This window comes from Eleginops maclovinus, chromosome 4 (genome assembly GCF_036324505.1).
Source record: "Eleginops maclovinus isolate JMC-PN-2008 ecotype Puerto Natales chromosome 4, JC_Emac_rtc_rv5, whole genome shotgun sequence".
In the NCBI taxonomy this organism is placed as follows: Eukaryota; Metazoa; Chordata; class Actinopteri; order Perciformes; family Eleginopidae; genus Eleginops; species Eleginops maclovinus.
Window position 1 is genome coordinate 13,725,329 of NC_086352.1, and position 25,210 is coordinate 13,750,538.

Genomic DNA, 25,210 nt, shown 5'->3' on the forward strand with positions numbered 1-25,210 from the left:
AGAAAGAGAGAGAAAAAAATGGATTGCCTAATTAGGGAGTGGAAAAAGGGAGGAGAGACTGAGAGAGGGGGGAAGCAAGGTGAGGGATTAATCTGGGTTTTACTGCTTCAAGGAAGTTACATTCCTTTCAGTTTGTGTTTGTGAGAAAGTGACTCATGCAGCCATCATAACAGAACTTTATAGATTTTTTATTGTCATTTAGCTCATAAAGGGAGGCATTTATTATTTTATTTTTTTAAAGTGAAGTGCAACGTTTTTGCACATTTCAGCAGCATTACAGTAGGATGGTCAGGCAGTTTCAGTGTTATCTCTATGGTAATGAGTGGCAGGAGTTCAGAGGACAGGGTTTTTTTTATTTCCGAGGGTATGATGCTTCCCGTATGAGGACGAGATCAAGGTTACAGGTGTGTACATACTGGCGCCAATGTGGTGACAAAAGTCTGCTGGGTTAAGTTTTGAAAAATCAAAATGTGATTTATGAAATTATTATTATTATAGAAAATAGTCTTCAGATTCTCTGTTGTTCTGAGTTCCTATGTTTGTTGGAAGTGGATATATTTTATGTATTTGCACACACATAAGAATGCATATCATCCGTGAGTAATTAAAGATATACCATGTGTGACAGGAGAGGCCAAAAAGCCACAGTTATTCAATGGACCTCACCTCAACTGAAGGAAAAAGTCAAAAAGGAAAAGTACAACAACAAATAAACAGCAACATGAGCAGAAAAACGAAGTTATCAGGAGCCAGAAATCCACTAAAAAATCAAGAGAAGTAATTAAACATCATATATTTAATGTGTTGACTTACTTTTGGAATCTTCAAAGGTTGTTATCAGAGTGTGTAATAGGTCCCGAATGTCAATGTCACTGACCGGATTTAAGTCCAAAGGAGTGTTAATAAATAAAAGCCCAGCCTGGCCCAACCTGGCCCTCAGGGCAGAAAATCAAAACTATGCTGCCTGCACTCGCTCACTCACTCAATCACTCTCTCTACCATCAAGAGTGTACCCGTCACCGGTCACTTTCTCTGCCACTGTCTCTAGACAGACCTGATGTCATTATCACAACAACAGCTGTCTGTTGTCTGGTCTCTCTGGAGAACTATACTCCTTTATACACTTAATTTTTCGGCTGTGGATTTAATGTTGCCTCACTACCTTATCTTAAAGGTAGCAGTGTGTTACAAAGTAGCCAGGTCAAGACAACAAATTACTTCTTGATTTTTTCTTTGTGATTCTTTCCATTTGCCTCTTTTATGTGTGATTTCCTCCTACTCGAGCGTGCCAATCGACATCATCTGCCAACCTGCCCGGACTTGTTGTAGTCATGTGTGCAGTAGTGAGTGTTGTGCTGGTTACACAAACCACAAATTGCCCTGGCTGCATCGAAAGTAAGTCTATTGATGCTGAGGATAAAGAGCAGAAACGCATTTGTTCTCACTGAACCGAAAACAAACTGACCATGACTACATTTGAGCACAGTAATAAGAAAAACATAACCTCTATCGCCCCATGCTGTTGTTTTAACAATTCAAAGTAATTATTAGTTCATGAAATCTGCTCATAATCCAATGACATTTTGAAACAGTCTGGTAATTTCTCTCGGCTAAAGGATGAGTTATATAAGTCCTTGTGTTTTCATATAAACTATTTGCATATTGCTTTAAATACACATCACACATCAAGATAGGATGTTTAAATCAAGCAAACTACTTACAATCATCTAATGGGTTCACCTTTAACTCAGGTAAATGTCAGGCGAGAAACAAAGAATGAGACAAAAAATGTGGAAAACTATTCTGCTATGAGAAATCCTGTTCCCCTACAGCTCTTTTGACTTTGTCTTAATTATAGGGCTATAAGCCCCCTGTTAGCATGTCTCACATTGTAAAGATCACAGAAAGCTAGTCAATTTATAATTTAGATAAATATACAAGCTGTTGTTATTCAAGCTGTTCCTGCAAAAGGCTGAGATATATGACATCAAGTTAACCTCGAGCACAACACAGTACAGGAACATAGCTGTTATTAGTATGGTAAATGACTTTGCGTTACATGACACACAAGTACTTTCAAGCTATATCGTACACATTAGTGCTTTGTCTCCTTCTGCTCTTCCTAATCTACTCCCAGAATAATGCTGTGATTTTCTACAGATCTACAGCCACTCCAGATTATTATAGTATATGGAAAGGGAAATTACCTTCATTGATAAAGTTTTCCCATAATCAAGACAAGACGGCATCAAACAGTCTTCACCTCTACGATGTTTTGGTGCAATGTGGTGTCCCGTTTTTCCACAGTCCACCCCACATTTGTATTATCTTTGAAGACAAAACAATAGTTATCAAATACAAATTAAAACTTCTCGATCCTCAGAAAAAAATGAATGTAAAAATATTGTTCCCAAAAAATGTCCACAGCCAGTCACTTTGTAGCTCCAGAAGGACCAGCATCTCAACTCATCCACTTTTGACCATTTCTTTGTTATATGTGTCTGTGCATGTGTGTGTGTCAAAGCTCTTATTGTTGGTTTACAGGCAAGACAAAGCCTTACACAGAGCCTAACACTCATACACAAAGAAAGGAGTGTATAATAAGACTCACACACCTCACTCCCTCCTTCAGGAAGAGTCGGAAGGACGTGAGTGCTATTTGAGGATTTTCAAAACAAGAATAAAAGCTTGAATTTGAAAAGGATGCACAGTTATTTGTGTTTGCACAACAAAGAGTTAGGATAAACATAGATGGAAACAGAGACAGAGGAAAAGGAGAAGAGAACATGCCAGTTTCTGTATCACTCACTCAGTGGCGTGCTGCACGAGCTGCAGATTCAGCAGCCAGCTGTGTTTGCTGCATTGAAGCTGCAGCATCAGTGTATGTGCAGTTTAATTGGGAAGCTATTAGGTCACTGCTAGGACAGTGAGGGATTACGGTGCAGTGTGTGTGTGTGTGTGTGTGTGTGTGTGTGTGTGTGTGTGTGTGTGTCACAGCCCTTAGGTGGTATCTTTGTAACATGTTAATCCCTGACAGCTTAGCAACAGTTTCACTCCTGTAAACACGCAGGCTTTCTCAATATATGTTCTTCCTCTTTTTCTTCAATCCTTTCTAATTAGTTAACTTCCATTCTTGATGTCTTTCTTGTTTTGCTTTGCATTATTAATTGCATTCATTGCACACTGTTGGTTTGTTCTTGTCTTTGTTTTCAACAAATCATCTAACCTGGTAATAAGGCGTTACATAATATGGTAATCATTACACTGCTCATTGGATTGATAGGTATTTTCAAATCAGTAGTTTGAGATTAAAAGGCATTTTTAGTTTTTTACTTATTACATAACCTTTCTAAAACGTTGAAGTCATTCCATGGTTATTGTTTCCATCTGTACTGTTATAACAGGATGAACCATGCAGACAGACCAGATAAAGACTACAGCAAATTGGCAATAATCCAGCGAAAAGGATAAAGCAGATCGAAAAAATGACACAGATGCACAGACAGACAGACAGACAGACAGACAGACAGAGGATCACAAGGACAGAGAGTCAGTCCAGAATCACTGAACAGAGCGCTGGTTGTTGTTATTGTTGGGAAACGTGGTCAGCAGCATACCAATCCTCCTCCTGCCTTTCATCAATACTCAGATACCGCTGACTCACACACACCTCATTGTCTCTTCTTTATGCAACAGGCACCAAATTTGATATCAATATGATAATTTATAACTTCTCAGTGGAGACTTATTGTGATGTTATCATACATCAAGATATTTGTGAAACTAATTTAAGTACATAATTTAAACCGACAAAAACTAAGTAACTTAAATTGGTCACAACTTGTGTCTGTTTGTGCAAAAGTGAAGAGACTGTTCTTCACAAAACCTCATTACACGTCCTGATGAACATTTGGACAGATGAAGCTTATTGTATTGCAGTTTACGTGTTGAATGTTATTGCAGCTGTAAACTCTACATCCTTTTTGTTTTGGTGTCACAGGAGGTGCTGACCTTTGCAGCATGTGATTTTGATATGAGCGTTTACTCAGCTCTGGAATCAAAGGCTTATAACTGCAGTGCTAACGCTGGTATGTGACCGTGCAGCTGCGGGTGTAACATTCATCCCACAGATGACTTGGTAGTGGTATGAAAGTCTCAAGAAAATAATACAAAGCAAACAATAAGGAGGGCTTTCCTGAGAGACAAATCAGAAACTTCTTCTATTTTTTTGTTGTCATATTGCAAAAACATATTAATTGGATGTGTTTTTAATATTATCGGAACAGAAAATCTATTCCTTTATTGCAGAAGAAAAAACAATAACACAACAAACACATTGAAAACTAAATAAAAGGAGCAGGTAGTGCAAGAGACAAAAATAAAACAAATCATGGTGGCTTATAAGGAAACTCACCTTAATACGCATTATATAGAAATACTAAATTTATTAAAACAACAAAAGTAAACAAACAGCTAACAATTAAAAAGAGTAGGCAACATAAATCAAGCAAAGAAAATACATAAATAAAACAATGAGCAGCACAAATGGCTGTTTTTATTGTTGTTGGTCCCTTCAGGTGAGGCTGCTTTATTTTGACTCACGTTAAACTAAACTTTTGTCTGAGCCGATGCATGATGCTTGTCTGCAGCTCTGACTTACCAGTGAACAACAATCTAGTTACAAAAACAGCAGTACTAATGGAATTTGGAATAACACATTTTGGGGGAAAACGAAACACGGAAACAAATGCTTTTTACATCTCCAGTGTCTTTCTGGCCACCGCTGCAGTGAGGGCAGCACCCGTCCCACTGCCTCCCTCTGATGGCAGGAAGGTCACGTTACACTGAAGAGCCAACATTTTGACAGTCTCTTGTAGGAATCCAGAGAAACTAAAAAACAACAGCAGCAGCAGAATAAAAACAACAGTTCAGTCTTTATACATTTAAATACTTTGGAGAAGCAATATAAAGAGAAATCAAAAACATTTCATTGAACTGAATCCAATTGAAATAGCTTTGTGCCTGACGCATACCACAACTACAACAAATGAAAATAACGCACTGTGGATGTAGTTTGTAGAGTGACCCGGCCACCCCTACAGGGATGTCTAGATGGTCCAGTCCTCGGTTCTCTCTGATCTTATCGACCACCGCCGCCAGTCCTGCCCCACACAGCTGAGCTGCTCGGTGTGACACTGCCCCACATACCTGTACAACAAAGAAAAACATTACAATTATTGCAACACTCAACTGACGGTTGCTACTACAGTTTGCTCAGCCAAACAATATCATATCACTTCTCAAGCATCATCCCAAAGGGAGGTTGCAACAGAGAACCTGCACTTCTGGAAAGTGTATAAAAATCTCTTAATCTTTCTCTGGCATTTGAGACAATTTAGAGAAAAAAACAGGCCAAAAGGTTGCAGAATTATGATGCTTTACATCTGAATGCTTACTTTTGACTTTAATTAATTAGGTTTAAAAGGTTGACATGATTGATAGCTGCACTGCATTTATGCGAGCCAGCTCCAGGACGATTCACACTGGTTCACCTGGCTTGCGCATATTAAGTTAAACAAGAACAGGGTCGGGGTCAGTGTTAATCAGTTACACCCGTGTTTTTTTCCCTGCAATTAATAAAGTATCTGCTGTGAAGAAGACTTAATTTTATGACATGTAGTGTGACTGTGGGAGGCTACTAAAGTAGTAAACTTGATTATTATTTAAAGTCCTTTACACAAGTATTTTAACTAACTCTGTCTGATTTGACTGTGCAAGCATGCATAGACTAATTGATTGACATCTTCCTGTCCCTCCTGCTAGATGTGTTGCACCTATAGGGTGGGACAAATGACACAATATTATTTATTGGTAGATGACGTGTGTGACCTAATATTTTTCCATCAAATCTCGAGCTCACTTTCAACAGAAACTAATCAGCCAGAAATACTGAATGTGTGTGTGTGTGTGTGTGTGTGTGTGTGTGTGTGTGTGTGTGTGTGTGTGTGTGTGTGTGTGTGTGTGTGTGTGTGTGTGTGTGTGTGTGTGTGTGTGTGTGTGTGTGTGTGGGAGGCTTTAATATCCAAACAACATATCTTCTACCTCTTTGACAATGATGCTGTCGTCACAGGTGCTGTCAAGCCCGAGCTGCTGGAGCACAGATCTGACCTGCAGTAGAGCCAGGCGGTCACTAGGGAGAGACAACACAGTTACAGCATAACAGTATGGTGCAGCCACAGATTTACGAAGTCGAAAAAGAGAAAAACTTATTTTGTGAAATTAGAAATTGTCTGAAAGGAATATGGACACATTTGCAGTTGCAGTTTTGTGAACCTACACAACAATATACAGTATTACACACACACACACACACACACACACACACACACACACACACACACACACACACACACACACACACACACACACACACACACACACACACACACACACACACACACACACACACACACACACACACACACACACACACACACACAGCTTCCTCTACCTCTCTATTTGTGACAGGTATTTGGTCTGGAATATTCCCGGTGTTTTTAAAGTTTCTGTGACTTGTCCTCTGAACAGCAAACCTCTGCTGGTTAAATCCAATAACACCTGTCGAACAACTTCACCTAAATACATCCCACTGATCAGCTTTTCAAACCTGCAAACACACAAAAACAAAAATCATTTGTAAGATCCGCAAAAACCACAATGGACGCCTAAGCTCTAAATACTGAAAGACTCACTGGAGCAGGACACATACATTTGTGGTTAATCAAATCAGTAGGGAAATGTTACTAAGTACTATACCTTACATTTAAGAGGTGCTTGTAATTTACTTGAATAATTTCTGCCTCTTTATACCTCTACTCAACAACCTATTATATACAGTGGGGCAAAAAAGTATTTAGTCAGCCACCAATTGTGCAAGTTCTCCCATTTAAAGAGATGAGAGAGGCCTGTAATTTTCATCATAGGTATACCTCAACTATGAGAGACAAAATGAGAAAAAAAAATCCAGGAAATCACATTGTAGGATTTTTAATGAATTAATTGGTAAATTCCTCGGTAAAATAAGTATTTGGTCACCTACAAACAAGCAAGATTTCTGGCTCTCACAGACCTGTAACTTCTTCTTTAAGAGGCTCCTCTGTCCTCCACTCGTTACCTGTATTAATGGCACCTTTTTGAACTCGTTATCAGTATAAAAGACACCTGTCCACAACCTCAAACAGTCATACTCCAAACTCCACTATGGCCAAGACCAAAGAGCTGTCAAAGAAGACCAGAGACAAAATTGTAGACCTGCACCAGGCTGGGAAAACTGAATCTGCAATAGGTAAGCAGCTTGGTGTGAAGAAATCAACTGTGGGAGCAATTATTAGAAAATGGAAGACATACAAGACCACTGCTAATCTCCCTCCATCTGGGGCTCCACGCAAGATCTCACCCCGTGGGGTCAAAATGATCCCAAGAATGGTGAGCAAAAATGCCAGAACCACACCGGGGGACCTAGTGAATGACCTGCAGAGAGCTGGGACCAAAGTAACAGAGGCTACCATCAGTAACACACTACGCCGCCAGGGACTTAAATCCTGCAGTTCCAGACGTGTCCCCCTGCTTAAGCCAGTACATATCCAGGCCCGTCTGAAGTTTGCTAGAGGGCTTTTGGATGATCCAGAAGAGGATTGGGAGAATGTCATATGGTCAAATGAAACCAAAATAGAACTTTTTGGTAAAAACTCAACTCGTCGTGTTTGGAGGAGAAAGAATGCAGAGTTGCATCCAAAGAACACCATACCTACTGTGAAGCATGGGGGTGGAAACATCATGCTTTGGGGCTGTTTTTCTGCAAAGGGACCAGGACGACTGATCCGTGTAAAGGAAAGAATGAATGGGGCCATGTATCGTGAGATTTTGAGTGAAAACCTCCTTCCATCAGCAAGGGCACTGAAGATGAAGCGTGGCTGGGTCTTTCAGCATGACAATGATCCCAAACACACCGCCAGGGCAACGAAGGAGTGGCTTCGTAAGAAGCATTTCAAGGTCCTGGAGTGGCCTAGCCAGTCTCCAGATCTCAACCCCATAGAAAATCTTTGGAGTGAGTTGAAAGTCTGTGTTGCCCAGCGACAGCCCCAAAACATCACTGCTTTAGAGGAGATCTGCATGGAGGAATGGGCCAAAATACCAGCAACAGTGTGTGAAAACCTTGTGAAGACTTACAGAAAACGTTTGACCTCTGTCATTGCCAACAAAGGGTATATAACAAAGTATTGAGATGAACTTTTGTTATTGACCAAATACTTATTTTCCAGAATAATTTGAAAATTAATTAATTAAAAATCCTACAATGGGATTTCCTGGATTCTTTTTTCTCATTATGTCTCTCATAGTTGAAGTATACCTATGATAAAAATTACAGGCCTCTCATCTTTTTAAATGGGAGAACTTGCACAATTGGTGGCTGACTAAATACTTTTTTGCCCCACTGTATATACAGTATATACATTATAATGTTTTCTGTATAGATTAATTACTGAGTTGACATTTTTTAATAACATAGCTCCACTTTTATCAGCTGCAACATTAAAGAAGACAATATTATAATAGGATTCTGAAATGTGGTGCTTGTAGTATGTTTTTATAGGTAATACTTTTGCAGTTCTGCTTTTATCGTAACACATGTTTTCTAACCTTTGTTTTCCAGGGTTCAGTGAGTTTTGGTCGACCTCCATGTCATAATGTGTGATAATGTCATCCAGAGAGCCATCGTCACCCAGACCCCCCCACTCTGTGTTTATACACATCTTTGGTATCCCAGCATCCTCTTCCTTCTTCTGTCTTTCTGCCCCGTCATCCTGCTGGAAGCAGAAACAAATCAGGGGGTTAGATATCTGGTTCACCATCCAAAAATGATTTCAACATCGCCACAGCTCACTTACTGTACCAAACTAAAAGACTTGTTCTACCTTTTCCTCCTCTCCTTCTCTTTCCTCTTTTCCTTTCTCTTGTTCAACCTTCTCAATGTTCTTCAGCTCCTCCATGTAACACACATTAGTGCCAGTTCCTGTGAAACAACACAGCATAGTCTGTATAACACACAGAAAAACACAGTGGTGGACAGACTGAATACATTCACTCAAGTTATTTACTAAGAAGTAAATACTAATATTGTATACTGTTCTAATTTACTGCAATTATTGGTTAACTATAGTTACCTGAAAAAAATCAGATTAATAATACATAATATAAGCAACAAAAAGCATGTATTATTATAGATTGAGATAAAACATTTTGGACCTTGGTTAAATGTCACTAAATTGAAGTAATAAACACAGCGATGTATCAACAATCATAATTAGTTTACAAGTTGTGCAGAATGGGTACTTTTTCTTTGTTATTACATTTACCTGCTAGGGTATCTCCGCACTGCAGTATTAGGACTTTAGGTAAAAATATTGCTACTTCTTAATAAGTAAAATCACATGAATCAGGAATTCAGAATATGTACAGCATGTCAAACTCAGTATCTTGTGTTTTAAAAGTCATTTGCAAAATTTGCTATTTTGCAGTATTTACTACTACTATTTATTAGCCAAAATGCTGTCACTTAGATTTTAAAAATGCAAACACTCTGAAGGTCACATACCAACTATCAGTCCGATTTCACACTGAGGGTCTTCGTAGGCACAGCTCATCATGGTCCCCACTGCATCGTTGACAACTGACACTATGTCCAAGTCAAAATCCTATAAACATTTGTGTTTGTGCACAAATACAAACGTTAAATACATCAAGGAAAGGAATGGCATTAATACATGACATCCAATAAAACACAAACAAGTGTAATGAAGGTGCTCTTTGGTGGGGAAGGCTGTTTGGGTCACTACTCTGGGTTGGGTTATTAGTTTTTGTTCTGTTATGTAATGAACTCTAAGGTATATAAGAATATTTCTTGTTAATTATTCTTATATTTTGGATAAGATTCTCGATTTCCTTCCTGTTTATATATTCTTTTTATTTTGACTCACATTGCGTCTCTTGATGGCTTCCCTCAGCATGCTAACAACATCGTGTCCTTCACAGTCTGTGGCCTTGAAGCCTTTGGTCCAGCTCACCAGCGTGCCCTAAGGAACATAAATAAATACACTTAAATTCAATACAATTCTTGCATGTTTTCACTTTACCTTCTCGGTTTTTATATAAACTCTATTGCTTTATTTCATTCAAAAATGGAGCAACTTTTACGAAATCCAAATGAGATTTTTTTAGGTTTGGCCCCAGGAAACTAAGATCTACACCTACTGTGTCAATCCCTGTCTGCTTGCAGGGGAAGGAGAAAGTGAAGCCTGCAGGAAGACGAGCGCCCTTCATCCCCATGTAGTCCAGGAAGTCACCGACACACTGCGCTATATGATCAAACAACTAAAGATGAACAGAGAAAGAAGGATTTTTAATGAGAAAAAACATCTCATTATTTACTTTAATAAAATGTTGTGTTAACAAGCTGAAGTCAAAGGTCAAATACATTTTCTTGAAATACTTTTATTTGCTGTTAAGTCATTTTAATTCTTCAACACTATTTCACTAACCGAGCCCCAGTTTTGTGATATCTGGATTATTTAGTTCAAAGACTGCAGCAAAAGGTCCTACCTCTTCTCCACTTCCCTGCGTTATCTCCACTGGTATTGGGTAGATCTTGTGGTTGAGTCTCGAGTTCTGTTGCAGACCTTTATTAAGATCCACCAGCAACGCTCTGAAGTTTGTTCTTCCCAGACCCAAGGCGAGGTACTTTCCATGCTCTGTATAAACACAAACTATTAGCTTCCCGAATACCTGGTTATCATTAAAGGTATTCACAGACAATAAAAAAAAAACATCTTTACAACCACCTCCAGGGTTGATGGTGTGATGAATGTTAGTTTCTAACCTGTGCCATCAGGTGTTTGATACACATAAGAAGGCAGCATTTTGACAGCAAAGGGTCCTTTACTCTTCAGGCCTGCCTCTAGCGCCCCCCTCATCCTCTTCTTCACCAACAGCAGCTTCTCTCTGCTCAGTCTGAGGGGCGACAGCGTCTCATCCACCTGTGATATTCACATTTTTTTCATGCCATGTTATAATGTGTTTCTACTGCACTTTGTCCTCATGCTCAATATGTTTTATTCTCCATGGTCATCAGATGATACAGTGCGTTCGTACTGTCTAAAAAGGTGCATGATGAAGACTTCTGTAGTTGTTGATGTCAGATGACACAAAATTGACGTGTAAGAAGATAAAGCGTTTTTTTTGGAGACCAGTGCTAAAAAAACAAGTTAAACACATTTTTAGGGAGGCATTTTCTTTCTTCTTCTTGGTTTATTTATAATCTGTGAAAAAAGTAGGCACTTACTGACAAACTCAGTTCAGTACCATTTCTGCTGGGATATGATCTTTCTTATGTTTTATTTTGTATAGGATGTATTAGCATGGAAAATGTCAATGTAATATGTTTTACTAAGTAGTTTGAAGCTTTGAATCAGATATGGAAGCATTAATGGTGACATGAATGTCAACACGTGAAAAGAATTATACACACATAGCCTCCTAACCTGTTGCCTTTGTGATGCCAGTCTTTCTGCGACTGCTGTTACCAGGGCAGCTCCTTTGCTGCTGCCACCATCTGAGAGGACAAACCTGACATGGCAATCGGGAACAAGCCGCTGCACGACTTTATGGAGACGATTAGCATACCTGAAGGAAAGGAATCTAATGTTAAAGATCTATGGATAATCGATAATGAATACATCCATTAAAACTTACCGGGGATGTGTCTTGTAGACAGTCCCATCCACGCCAACAGTGATTCGTAATGTCCTCAAATGTCGGTTTTGCCTTATTCGAGTCAGGATAGCAGCCAGTCCTGCAGCCACCAGATTTGAGGACCTGAAGGACACTGTGGTGCTGACATGTTGGACCGCAATGCAGTCGTCAGGTGTGGGGCTCAAATCAAGATCCACAAGAATATTTCTGGTGTTCTTCAGACCGTTTTTGTATCTGAAATAGACAGAAATCAAATGCCAACTGCTTTTAGACAGTGGGATTGTGAAAGGCAAGGCAAATCAATTCTTTGACAGAGAGGAAGCAGGTAAAGACTTCAGAACTGGAGTGATGTGATCCACTCTCTTAGTGTTAGTGAGGACTCGAGCAGCAGCGTTCTGAATCAGCTGCAGCTTTCTAATGATTACTCAGTGAGACCTGTAAAGACACCGTTACAGTAGTCCAGTCTACTGAAGATAAAAGCATGGACAAGTTTTTCTAGATCCTGCTGTGACATTTGTGTTGGTAGGCGGACTTAGTAATTGTTTTAATGTGACTGTTGAAATTCAGGTCAGAGTCCATGACTACACCTAGGTTTCTGGCATTAGCTGTTGTTTTGAACACTGCTGACTAAAGTTCAGCACTGACTTTTTTGGTCGTTCCTTCTTTTGTTCCAAAAACAATTACCTCAGTTTTGTCTTTGTTTAATTAGAGAAAGTTCTGACTCATCCAGTCATTGATTTGTTCAATGCACTACTCAATGTACTCAATGTTTGAATCGGAGCATAGTCTCCTGGTGAAATGATAATGTAAATTTGTGTATCATCTGCATAGCTATGGTAACTTGTTTTGTTGCTTTTCATTATCTGAGTCAGTGGTAGCATGTAGATGTTAAAGAGAAGAGGCCCCAAGATGGAACCTTGAGGAACCCCACATGTCATATTTGTCAGCTCGGATGTGTAGCTGCCTATAGAAACAACGTGTTTCCTGTCCTTAAGTAAGATTCAAACCAATTTAGAACTGTTGCCGAAAGTCCCAACCAGTTTTCTAGTCGACCTAGTAATATATTGTGGTCAACAGTGTCAAATGCAGCGCTGAGATCTAATAATACTAACACTGAGATTTTGCCATTGTCTGTGTTTAAGTGGATGTCATTGAAGACCTTAACAAGAGCAGTCTCAGTGCTGTGGTGTGGTCGAAAGCCTGACTGGAAAACATCCAAACAGTTATTTGCATCCAAGAAATTACTCAGCTGTTTAACTAATATAGAAATGGGAGGTTTGATATGGGCCTGTAATTATTCATTGCTGAAGCGTCCAGATTGTTCTTTTTTAAGAGCGGTTTAATTACTGCAGTTTTCAGGGCCTGTGGAAATACACCTGAGTGAAGAGAGTGAAGAGACACACGCACGAACACACACACGAACACACACACACACACACACACACACACACACACACAACTTACTCCTCCATGGCTGCTACATGCGCAGTGGTTATCTTCCCTTTAGTCCTCAGAGCATCAGACACACTTCCTTCAAATAGCAACCCAAGTTTTGCCATCTTCAATACAACCAGCCTCACTAACTCACCCAGATACATCCCACTGACCATCTTCTCCAGACTGCAGTTAGGAAAACAGGAACAGAATAATTATAAGGTTGATATTCTCTCATCATGTTTCATATAATGAGAAAACACAAAGTATGCTGATGTCCTCACATTTGTTTCCCAGGGTTGTTGGAGGCTGCGTCCACTTCCCTGTCAAACTCAGTGATGTAATCATTCAGAGCGCCATCGTCTCCAAAAGCCCCCCACTCAGTGTTCACACACATCCTGCCCTCATCCCCTTCCACCAGGTCAATGTGACGCAGTTCCTCCATATAGCATGCACTGGTGCCACTACCTAAACACACAGGACACTCATATTCATTACTTTAACTAAACATGCATCTTTGTGGAACAATATTGACCTTTGCAAATGTCAAAACACTTATTAGTTCTGAAGCAGCACCCCAAGAAGTTTCCAGCTTCAGATCTTTACTCTAAAAATTAATCTACTCACCAACAATGAGTCCTACTTCACAGTACCGGTCATCAAAGCCGCAGGTCATCATGGTCGCTACAGTGTCGTTAACCAGGGCTAACACCTCTACATCCATACCCTGCAGAGTGAGTTTCAGAGTATAAGTTAACGTTTATCAGCTGCAGTATCTTGTATAGTAAAGGATGTGCAGTCAGCTCTGAGCAGACATGTGACTCAAGTAATTTCTTATAAAGGAATGAGTGAAAAGTGAATACAGGCGTCTTACCCCAGTCCTGTCAACAGCCCCTCTGAGGGCCTGGACCACGTCTTTACCCTGAACGCCTCGAGCCCGGAAGTTCTTACTCCAGTGCAACAATAATCCCTACAGAGAAAAAGAGAAACAATTATAAGAAAATAGTAATAAAGGAACAGGTACAGGTCACGAAAAACAGATGAAGTACCTGATTTAAGGTGGATTGTTCACAGGGGAAAGAGAAGGTGAAGGCCAGAGGAAGTTTATTTTCCACACTGATGTTCTTGTCATGCAGGAAATCCTTCAGAGACTCTGACACGTGGTCAAAAAGCTGCAGACGGAGAGTCAGACAGAAGAAGGTTTGCATGTGTAACAATTGAACCACCCTCCTAAACCCTTTCTAATTCTGGTCCCAAACTCCTCACATTCATGGAGCTCCTATTTGGCATTTTCTGTTCCATTAATTTTAAACAGCCCTTGTTTCTCTACGCTTCACCCTTCATGTATTCTCTCTGTACCTCTTTTCCACTCCCAGTGAGTAGCTCCTCAGGTATGGGATAGATCTTCTCCTCTATGTCCACTCCCCCTCTCCCGATCCCCGTGCCCTCTCTCACTTTAACTTGGAGCACCTTAAACTTGGAGCCTCCAAGATCCAACACCAGAAACTGTCCTTTCTCTGCAGGAGAGGAGAAGAGAGGGAAACATATATGATCAGCACTGTACTGTATGTATGTTTATATGTTTCACTTATGTTCACAACAGGTTGACCTACACTGAAACCTAAAAAAGTGTGACAGCTATTCATTTGAGCTACCTGATCCATCAGGGGTGGAGTGCACGTGTGTTGGCAGCATCTTCACTGCTGCTGCGGCGTTGCTTTCTGCTGAAAGGCCCTTCTTCATTTCAGCCTGGAAACAAGCGGAGATATCGCTTAGCTGGTCGTCATGGAGATGCATGGTGTACAGAAACCTGTCCACCTAAAAAAAAGATTAAAGGACAGAAACAGAGTGGTTAGCAAACAAAAGCAAAAGGCAATGAGGCATGCTGATGTGTTCTTACTTTACTTTGTTGTCAAGATAGAAAACAAACACTTTGGACATTCACTTAATCTGCTTTGTCCAACCCTCAAACGTTAGGTGTATCTTCTTCATAATTGTGATGATTTGTGACTGGATTGGAAGAGTTATTCATTATCAGCAAATACGATGGTGTCTTTAATCTTGAGGATTTGCATGTTGCAAATGTCACAAGGTCTGTTGCAGCATGTGCTAAACTCAGGTTTTATTCTTGTATCAACAGCTCAAAGGTCATTTTGTTGTTTACAGTAACTTATCCCAGGACCTGCCGCTTTAAGAAGATGTTGAAGGAGAAGCAGGAGGATTTATTTACCACTAGAGACTAGGAAATAAAGGGTGTTACAAAAAAGGGCATGAGTCTTCCCACGCTCAGTCCCACCCTGTATACCCATAGACTTATGTGTACAGTCAGCAGCTAGGCTCACTGTGGTGGCATGTTTAAAACACAAGGTAACTCTAGCTGTGTCACAGTGTACGTGTCTGAGTGTGAATGTGTGCAGTGCTTTCGTCAATACTTTGTCCCTGAGAGAGCGTTTGTTGTTCACATCTGCACTAAGAGGAGCAGTGACACCGCCCACCAGGGAACAATGTTAATCATTGCTCACAATGAGAGACACATGGTGACACAGTAACTAATAATGATTATGGCACCTTGGTCATCTTTAACAACAACAGATAGCGTCTTTGGATTTGGTAAAGGTAGTAGTATGAACCTCTGCAAAAACTCAACAGGTCAAGGGTCTAAAACAATATCACTAGTTGAATCCCTTTATAAGAATTATCCCACATTGAATTGTGCAGCACTACAGTCGAGTCATAAATGAGAAGTACATATTTAACATTTAAAAAATATCTATGTGCATTTTTGAACTTGCTCCAAGTTGCACATTCAATGAAAAATCTCACATACAGCAATATAGATTTGAATTTAGCAAATTGTGTATAAAAATCGAGGGATTCGGTTTTTAAGAGAGAATTCAGTTCAAATACAGGACAGCAATCTTTGCCAATTTCATAATTTTCTCTTTTGTAGCGGGTTACATTTTTTAGTGCTGCACCTGGTTTAGATGTGGACTCGCTCTTACCTTCTTGGTCGGGTCCTCCTGGAGTTTAGAGAAGAAGGATGAAACAAGATGAACAGCAAACATCTTGACGTGCAACACACACCACCTTGGATTGTGAATGTTGTTCCTCTGTCAGAGGCAAAACAGCTGCACACACTTCAATATAAATGGCAAAACACAGTTCAGTTTGCATATGTTAAATAACAGTCTATTGTTTTTCCCTCCTGGCAGACTTGTTTTGACCTGACTGACTGAGTCCACTGAGCAGAGCCCGACCTCCACTCGAACTTAATGATTAACAGAAAGCCAAACCCCTCGATCTCATCATTTCCTTCAATGTGTCCGTCTTTCTGCCCCACCTCTCTCTTTGTATTTTCAGTCAAACATTTGACCTTTACCGAGTTTCTGCAGAAATCTTGCAACACCAAAATATAAGCAATGACTTAACTCAGCAACGGTTATAAAAATGAGGAAGTGTAATTTAGCTTGGCCATGTGACTAAACAAACCAATATGAACGTATTAATTCTTCTATCTTACACCAAAAATTGGTAAAACGGGGAAAAGCAGTATATTCAATTAGTACATTTAGTTTAATCTCTTTAGAGCCCTTTGTTGCGTCATCATGACCTATTGAAAGCTCTCATGTGAACATCGTGATTGAATTATGCCAAGTGCCTTTCTTTCATCATGTGTTTGTCTTATTTACTCCAAGGTGTGAGCTGCTCAGCACAACAGAAACATCGAATCAAGACGGTTAAAACATAGTACATTTTTAATTGGCTAATGTTTTCATCTTAAATATACCAACAAGAAAAAATATGGCATTTTATCTGTATATACTTACAGGGCTGCACTCAATACAGTTGGTTCAAATTATTTACAGGGACAGCGATATATTTCAGATTAGTTTCACCGCTCGATTTGGTTGCATACATACTCACTCCGTTCCGAGGGTTAACATTTGAGTATACAGAATGAAATCAAAAGTAACTATTTGCAGACCTGCATAACACACACACAAACACACACAGTGCATATTCAAATGTCGTAATGCTTTTCAAAGAGCATTACGACACCAAGTGACTCTCCATTAAAACATTGTGGTAAACAATGTTGTCAGTTCTCTAGTTGATGGCCAACAGCTCAGGAAGGACATGACATCTCACAACGGGTACATTTCTTCTGCGCAAAATCCAAATAATAAAATGTGGCAGGTTAAGTTTCTTGTTGGGCAATTAGACAGTTTTAAATTAGCTTCCACTGTGATGTATTTCAATCTCTCAGTGAAAAGGGAGATACAATGAAAGCGTTTAGCTCAATAAATGTCAGAAAAACCTTTAATGACCCATTATTCTGGTGTCCAGACCAACTTACTATGATTGAACACCGCTCTTGTGTTCAAGCTACATTTTGATGCTTTATAGCTTTTAATGATACTCCAGATATAATCCAAGGCTCGTATCAATTATCCCTCTCCATAGGAGCAGCAAGGGTCACGTCTGTTTTCTTCCCTACTTCTTCCTCTTAGTTTTCCCCCTGCTGTTATCAATGTGATCTGTATTGAGTGCGCTGCGATTTGGGAATTCCTGTTTTGTTTTTTTTGACCACTCCCTCTGCAGCTGCCGGAGCAAATCAGGAGTCAACAGCCCGTCTCTCACCAGACGACTAGCCAGAGAGCTGTCAATCACTTCTTCCCCAGAGCCTCTTTGTCCCCTTTCAGCTCTTTTATTGGTCACATTACCAGCGCTGGCACTTCCACTACTAGCGCCTGTTTGTCCCCGCCTGCCGCCCGTTGTCTGCGGGGAGGCAGTGATGGTGGAGTCGGTGGCTCGGATGAGACGGGTGATGTTTCGGACGCCCTGTTGAATGATGTCATCAAGCTCCTGCTGGGATTCCCGAACCATTGCTGTGTCTGGAAACATGTCCATGAAACGGTAGCTGGAGAGAAAGACAAAAATATTTCTTATAAGAAGGACCAGTCATGAACAAAGAAGAGATGCTTTATGCCAGATTTAGCTATTAGCTAATTTCCTTCTGCAACCTTTGGGCAGTTACACATAAACAACACTAAAAACATTACATAGCCTCTATCACACTCACAGCTATAAAGACTGATCACAACACTGACTTTAATTTAAACTGATACAACTGATAATTTACAATTCATTTGTATAAAGAAATGTGTGTCACGGTCAGATCAATGTTGACAAGACTGGTTGCTCAATATCAAAACAAATGTGCACAATAGAAGTAGCGAAAGGCTGAGCATGTTTTAAATACAGCTAGAGCATATTCCAATGCTTAATGGCTGTTAATAAAAATACTGATTGTGAATATAATGAAGACGTCAGAGTCACACAACACTACGTTACCTTAACCAGAGGTACAGATCGAAAACATCGTGAACAGCTTCCAGGTGAATGAGGTCTTTTATGTTTTTGGGTGGAGACAGAGGCCAGCTGACGTGACGACAGACCCAGTTGTACGTCAGCGGCTCGTCCCGACTGAACTGACGGGCAAACTTAAAGAGAAACAAGAACCAGATCAGTGAAACAAAGCTGTAGGTAAAGGATTATATGAAAAGCTCAAGACAAGCAAATGGAAGAAAATATATTGAAACTAAGACAATAGTTTTAATTAATTTAGACGATTTATTGTGTATCACTATATCTCGATAGGTAAACTCATACAATTTTATTCTAAGACTATTTATTATCATATAGATTTATCGCAGAGGCCTAATCCTAGAATGGTTTGTCCCCCTCAATTGAACTCCATTAATCTCATGTTTCCTTCCCTCATTTTCTTCTACTCATCCTCACCTTTAGGAAGGAGGTGCAAACAAAAGGTTGTTTCTTGTTGATGGGAGCAGTGCAGAAGACGTAGCGGGACCTCAGGTTTAGTGGGATGTGCTGAATCATATCAGCCAGGAACTTGAAGTCGTCAATGTTGCAGACAAAATACATCCCGCCCACCTGAGACAGGCTGACAAAAATGTCCTGCAAGTAGAAGGAAAAGTATCAGTGTGTGAGAAAAGGGCTTGATTGTGCAAGTAATAAACAAACCAAAACATAACCAATTCTAGAGAGCGATTTTTATTTGTCACAACAGGTCAGAGGACAAGTTGATGAATAGATGGAAATACTCACGACGAGGTTGGACAGGGAAGCATCAGGCAGATGATACGCAAACATTTCTATCTGCTCTGCTGTAGGATGCAGACCTGCAGTCTGAGACAAAGGAGAGATGATTTAATTATCTAAAATCCATACTTTTAGAGGATTTTACTATGGGTTTACAGAAAGAAAACAAGTGTGTGTTGGTGTGAATCATCACCTCTATAGGCTCTACAGCTTGGCTGAGTATTTCTTTCAGAACAGGCAGGTCGTCTCTGTGCATGGTGGTAACTTGTCCCTCTTTAAACTTGGAGGAGTATCTAAGAAATGTGACAGAGGACATGAGTATAAAAAAGCCTTCAATAGAAACTTTTAAATAATCTAGAAACTTTTCCAACACTTTTCACCCTCCTTAATGGGAACACTAAGTGAAATTGAGACTGACCTCCCTGCGCGTCCAGATATCTGCAGGGCCTGAGACGTGCTGATGGTGTCCATCTGTTTCTCCCCTTTCTCGTTCACATTAGGCTTTATTAGACTGTTGAAGATGATACGTTTTATACTCCTGGAGAAAGAAGAGAAGAAAGGTGGACAAATGGATAATCAGGATAGTTATTGTCATTAACTGGATAGTACATTAATTGTTGTTCTTCTTTTCTGGTTAAATAAAGATTAATAAAATGATGCTACTTACAGGTTAAGGCCCATGCCAATAGCATCTGTAGCAACCAGTATCTTGCAGGGGTCATCAGGGTCATTGAACTTCCTGGCCTGTGACAGCTTGGTGCCTGTAAATAACAGGAAACCAGAGTAGTGTCTTTAGCACACATTTACAGTCCCTAAAAAGCTAAATTACTGGTTGGTAAAATTAGTATGCATGACATAAATGTTACATTTGTTTGATTTTCAGGATGTTTCTGGATACATTTTGAGATCAAACTGCAGCCAAATAAAATGTGTAACAAATGGTACACCACGTGCAGAGGCAGATGCTTCATGGATGGAAGTGCACATTCATAAAATGGTTCACTTTGGTCATCAAAAGGTTGTTTACACAAAAACATAAATCTAACTATATGCATACATCCTTCTGAAAAACATTCTTATTCACACCGGAAGCAAAGCACATTTTTAAAACTACCTGGAGGCAAGCTCCCATAAATGACAGCACACTCCAGTCCTCTGGCCTCAATCTGTCTGCTTATGGAGTAGATGTCATTTTTACTGAAGCAGACAATGCAGTCTCCTGGACTCAAGTTGTCTAATGACTCCACAGCATGATCCAAGATTTCGAATGGAGTTAAACGATTGTAGGTGTTGACCTGAAGAGCGAAGGGACAGAGAGGAGTAAGAAGGAGAGGTCATAAGAAGACAATGATTTTTAAACAGTGAACAACATCAGTGACCTCCTCACTTCCTGGTGTTCTAAATGTTACAGCCGTACCTCCACCTCCTCTCCAGTGGTGAACATCAGCTCTCTGATAAAGTTTATGGCTGCAGGTTCCCCACACACATGGATCTCTTCTGCACAGAGACCTGCACAAATACAAAGAAGATGTAGGCTGCCAAACACGGAAACATAATTCCAAATCAAATTCAAAGCAAATCACGCAAAGTTTGCTTACATGAGACGTCAGAGGTGTATCTATTTTGCCTAAAATATTGCATTTGTAGGCATGTGTCATAATATGACAAAGCAAGATAATTATTTTTTCAGTTAATAATTATAATGAATGTTACATTTGAAAATAAACTGAATGGTAAAAGGAAAGTTTTACACTAAGTTTATTAGCTTAGTCTTAGGTCAAATGACTTACAGCCAGTGAATATACATTGCATGAGTTGTGTGTGTGTGTGTGTGTGTGTGTGTGTGTGTGCTGAAGAGTGTGTGTGTGTGTGTGTGTGTGTGTGTGTGTGTGTGTGTGTGTGTGTGTGAGTGTGTGTGTGTGTGAGTGTGTGTGTGTGTGTGTGTGTGTATTACAAACCCAGCAGTGCTCTGGTCCAGGCCCAGCCTCTGGAACGATCTCTGATCATCTGAATTTCATCAATTACAGCAACCTCATCTATAAATAGACATACACAAAATTGAATAAAATGTGTACTGAATATTTACATACAAAGGAAAGTCTCCTTTATTTGTTTGTGATTAAAAGAGATTTGACTCTTTTGGGATGAATTTTAAAAAGAGACAGCACTTAACCATTCATTTTTGATTTAGCTGACACAATCTGATACATTACAATTCAATCTCCAATAGAGGAATGTTGAGTTTTCTTGTTTTTTGTATGCCATTAAAATAAAAACGTTTGTATGCGTAGTGTTTACTTACAAGGTGTGGTGACACTGCACATCTCAATGGTACAGGCTACGTGAGCAGATGCTCGACCATCTGTGTCCATGAAGATCCTTTCCTCTCCAGTGACCAGGTCACAAGGCACACCCTGCAAAAACACACACACACAATAAGGGGATTAAAGATGACTTCTTTAAAATTCACAGAGATGGAAAATGGAAAAAACAGGAAAGACAGTAAGATACAAAACTTGCTTTCATATGAAGTAGTACCCACTAAGACCTAAACGTTGTTTTGCTTTAGACCTATGAGATGACAGAAGGATTCAAACACATACTTCATTGTTGCTCTTTTCAAAGATCTCGTGGGCCAGTAGTTTCAGGGGGCCGCAGTAAACTCCAGACTTTGCAGTCAGGTAGCGCTGGATGGCCTGGTAGGTTTTACCGCTGTTAGTGGGACCAGCATGGAAAATCACTTTCCTCTGGATGGCACGAGCATCAGGGTACCTGATTAAACAGACATACACAAAATAAATGTACCCACAAAGTAACACAGTGAAATTCAGATGGTGAATAAAACCTACAGCCAGTAGTGGAGGAGTTAGACGAGAAGTAGACGTGTTGAAATGTCTTAATTCCAAGATGCATTTCAATGCAGAGCACAATTCATGATTAATTCAGAGAGAAAAAATGTACTGCTGCGCTTGTATATTTCCACTCCTCTGATATCTGCGCTCCGAAGAGGAGGACTCTCTGCATTCAACACTCAAGTGTCCTGCGTTAGAGCGGCTCAGTGGGAACCTTTGTTTTTTGCTGATAACAGTACACAGATAGTGGTATTTAGAAGATGCAGCCTTTCTGAATTTGGAAGTGAAAAGGGAGGTCAGATTTGTAAGGCTGAGTAAAATTGATTTGGGAGGCACTTCATTGAGATGCACTGACTATCATCGACAGGTGAACTTTAATCAAGTCAAATAGTGAGGATTAATGCCTGACACTTCTGAGTCGTCTCTGTAATACGCACCAGTTGGCAGGAACTCTGAGGTCTGAGATCTTCCTCAGGTCGTCCATACAGTCCAGCATAGGAAAGATTTGCTTGGCATGACGCATAAAGTATGGATAGATGTCATCTACATGACCTGGAGAACAGAAATTAGGTTATTTAAAGTTCAATATAATTAATCAAAAATGATCTATTGACATTTTGAGGTTTTATTAAAAGTGAACACACCTGCTCCAGAGCAGATGTCACTGAGAATGATGTGCAGATCGGCGGGAAGGGACAGCATTTCCAGAACATACTTCCTGAAGCTTATGAAGGCCTGGTGGAACAGACGAGCTGTACACAGACAAACACACCCACAAAATGATCACCAAACATAGCATGCTGTTAGATTTCCATCCATATCATTCTGACTTCAGCATTGTAAACTTCACAAACTGTTTTGTGTGGTCACCATTGTCCGTAGGTGTGTCTGTGTATATGTCTATATGTGCAAAGTTCATGTGTACTGAAAGCCATGGGTTTCTCTTACTATGTTTGATTTTCTATCTGCTGTGGAGATGCATGACGGAGTCCTGAACAAATTTCCTAACAGGGACAATAAAGTATGGCGTATTGTATCGTAAGACCAAGGCATCTGTGGTTTACAAGGCTAGCTGCTACAGCTGCTGTTCAGCAACAGCTGGATCTCAGAGATGATGAGGATTGACCGAGATGTGTGACCATCAATGTGCCTCTAAGTGAGCCATTCACTCACACACAACACACACACACACACACACACCACACCACACACACGACAGCAAGTCATCATTCATGTATGGTATTGCCTTTGCAAGCAATGGGTTACAATCAGACGTTTTTTGAAAACTATGTATGGACATCTTGTTATTTCTTACCATCAAGGCCATTGTCTGCAGCCAGCTTCTGCATTTCCTTCTTCTTATAAAACCGGTTCAGAACTTTCAGCAGTTCAGCTGAATTAGAGAAACACACAGACATTTAATTGTATGTCTATTATTAAATGAAAGCCAATAATAAATACACACTGTGTTTAAAATACATGTCTGAGGCATATAAAGATAGCAATAGCACACAAAAGAAAACACTCAACCTTTACATACTTTACTTACTACACTGATATAGTTATTACTTCTCATTGTGCATATATTTACAACATTCATGTTTATATCACTGTAATAATATAGTTGGCAATATTCTGTAATTTAACCTCTCTTACTGTTATTTATATTATGATTAAATCATACGTTGAAAATAGTGTTAGGCCTGTATCATAATAGTGGACAATGATGTGTGAAGTTCCATTTGGAAACCAATTTCTACATTATTCATTCACTCATTTGGCTTCATTGTTCAACTTTAACTCCTGCATGCCTAAAACTTATGTTCTTTTCTCACTAAATCACTTTTCAAAAAAAGAAAATGCACATATTAACTATGTTTCTGCAGTTTGCATGTGCAATTCTGTGTACTACCACCTTACATTAGGCTTTGTGTTATTTTATGCCTTTTGTTTCATGTATGTTTCATTTTACTTTTCACTTTCTTGAACATATTTAATGAGCGTTTGAGCTTTATTTTCCTCTATAATTTTATTTGAAACGTATGTTCAATCATTTGGCAGTTGAGTACTTAACTAAACTATACAGTACACATATTTTAGGCCTCTAATCTTATGTATATTTCACTTTTCACTTTCTCAAACATATTTAATGGGCGCCGTTGGAATTAGCCTGGGATACAAGACATCAACGGCCGCTTGACTGTTAGTTGTGCACGTTTTGAAACAGCTGAGGTTAATGTACTCACTTCTATCGAGGGGCTGTGTCAGCTCCACCCCCACACCCCCATCTTCCGAGGTGTCAGCCTTCAGAGAGACAGGGACAAACAGAGAGGTGTCTGGCGGTTTTGAAGAAAAGCTGTCTGATGAAACTTTTCTGCTGCAAACCACAGAGCCATCCTGGTGTTGTCTGTGCAACAAAACAGACCCAGAAGACGCATGACAGCGGGCAGCCCGTGGGATAATGTGGCGCTGAAGCCGAGAAAACAAGTGCAAACACCGGTTAGCTGACATCGTTACGAGTCGCTTTAACCCAGGTTGTTAGCACCTTCTGCGGGTTACGTACAAAATGTGTGCTACTGCTGCTCCATTGTGTTTCTCATGTGTAAAGATGAGAATTATTTAACACCGGCAACTTCACACTGCGCAAGAGGACGGTCAACACTCTTCCTGTTAACACGTGGGAAAGGACCCGTCGCAATTTAGTTGCCCACAAATGTGCCTGTGTTGTGTTTTGACCATACAATAATTAATATTCATGACACAATGAAAACTACTTGCTTAAATGAGCCCAATATTTTAAAAATAAATTGAAATTACTTGCATGATTATTATTTGTATGACATTGTGAAGAAAAGGACGCATTTTTAAACAGGCCATGTTAACGACTTCTATACAGTGTAAACGTATGAACCGAAGATCGTATATATATGCAATATTGATAATACCCCTGCAAAATGTCCCGCTTTCTTTTTACTTTGAGTACATATAGA

At 39.8% G+C, this 25,210-nt stretch overlaps 2 protein-coding genes across 2 annotated transcripts; both read right to left on the reverse strand.

Moving 5' to 3' along the window:
• Positions 1-4,283: 4,283 nt before the first annotated feature.
• LOC134863454 (hexokinase HKDC1-like) lies at positions 4,284-16,479 on the reverse strand. The gene is made up of 21 exons (XM_063881983.1): positions 16,245-16,479; positions 14,898-15,060; positions 14,602-14,759; positions 14,292-14,414; positions 14,117-14,212; positions 13,870-13,969; positions 13,527-13,710; positions 13,273-13,428; positions 11,809-12,042; positions 11,598-11,739; positions 10,937-11,093; positions 10,660-10,808; positions 10,312-10,431; positions 10,038-10,133; positions 9,656-9,755; positions 8,976-9,073; positions 8,701-8,867; positions 6,512-6,667; positions 6,103-6,190; positions 5,063-5,208; positions 4,284-4,890 (listed from the first exon to the last, which is right to left on the reverse strand). The coding sequence occupies exons 1-21, from the start codon at positions 16,305-16,307 to the stop codon at positions 4,755-4,757; spliced, it is 2,832 nt and encodes a 943-aa protein (XP_063738053.1). The 5' UTR covers positions 16,308-16,479; the 3' UTR covers positions 4,284-4,754.
• A 500-nt stretch (positions 16,480-16,979) lies between these two features.
• On the reverse strand, positions 16,980-24,880 carry supv3l1 (SUV3-like helicase). Its single transcript, XM_063882646.1, has 16 exons — positions 24,467-24,880; positions 23,536-23,613; positions 22,865-22,972; positions 22,658-22,772; positions 21,972-22,140; positions 21,671-21,782; positions 21,327-21,404; positions 20,786-20,877; positions 20,483-20,663; positions 20,036-20,129; positions 19,787-19,906; positions 19,562-19,661; positions 19,375-19,455; positions 19,048-19,224; positions 18,598-18,746; positions 16,980-18,163 (listed from the first exon to the last, which is right to left on the reverse strand). Exons 1-16 carry the CDS (start codon positions 24,729-24,731, stop codon positions 17,737-17,739), a joined length of 2,346 nt encoding a protein of 781 aa, XP_063738716.1. The 5' UTR covers positions 24,732-24,880; the 3' UTR covers positions 16,980-17,736.
• Positions 24,881-25,210: the final 330 nt, after the last annotated feature.

Bases quoted from the DNA above. Each gene is read 5' to 3' on its own strand.
- supv3l1 (XM_063882646.1), bottom strand. From the start codon at position 24,731: ATGTCAGCTAACCGGTGTTTGCACTTGTTTTCTCGGCTTCAGCGCCAC. The intron at 21,783-21,971 runs GTATGTGTTTGA...GTGTTTTTGCAG, and splicing joins TTGAAAAGAGCAACAATGAA to GGTGTGCCTTGTGACCTGGT. The intron at 18,747-19,047 runs GTGAGGATGAGT...TTTCTCTTTAAG, and splicing joins TTTGCACCTCCTTCCTAAAG to TTTGCCCGTCAGTTCAGTCG.
- LOC134863454 (XM_063881983.1), bottom strand. From the start codon at position 16,307: ATGTTTGCTGTTCATCTTGTTTCATCCTTCTTCTCTAAACTCCAGGAG. The intron at 11,740-11,808 runs GTAAGTTTTAAT...CCTTTCCTTCAG, and splicing joins GTCTACAAGACACATCCCCG to GTATGCTAATCGTCTCCATA. The intron at 9,756-10,037 runs GTGAGTCAAAAT...AAATGTTTATAG, and splicing joins AAGCCATCAAGAGACGCAAT to GATTTTGACTTGGACATAGT.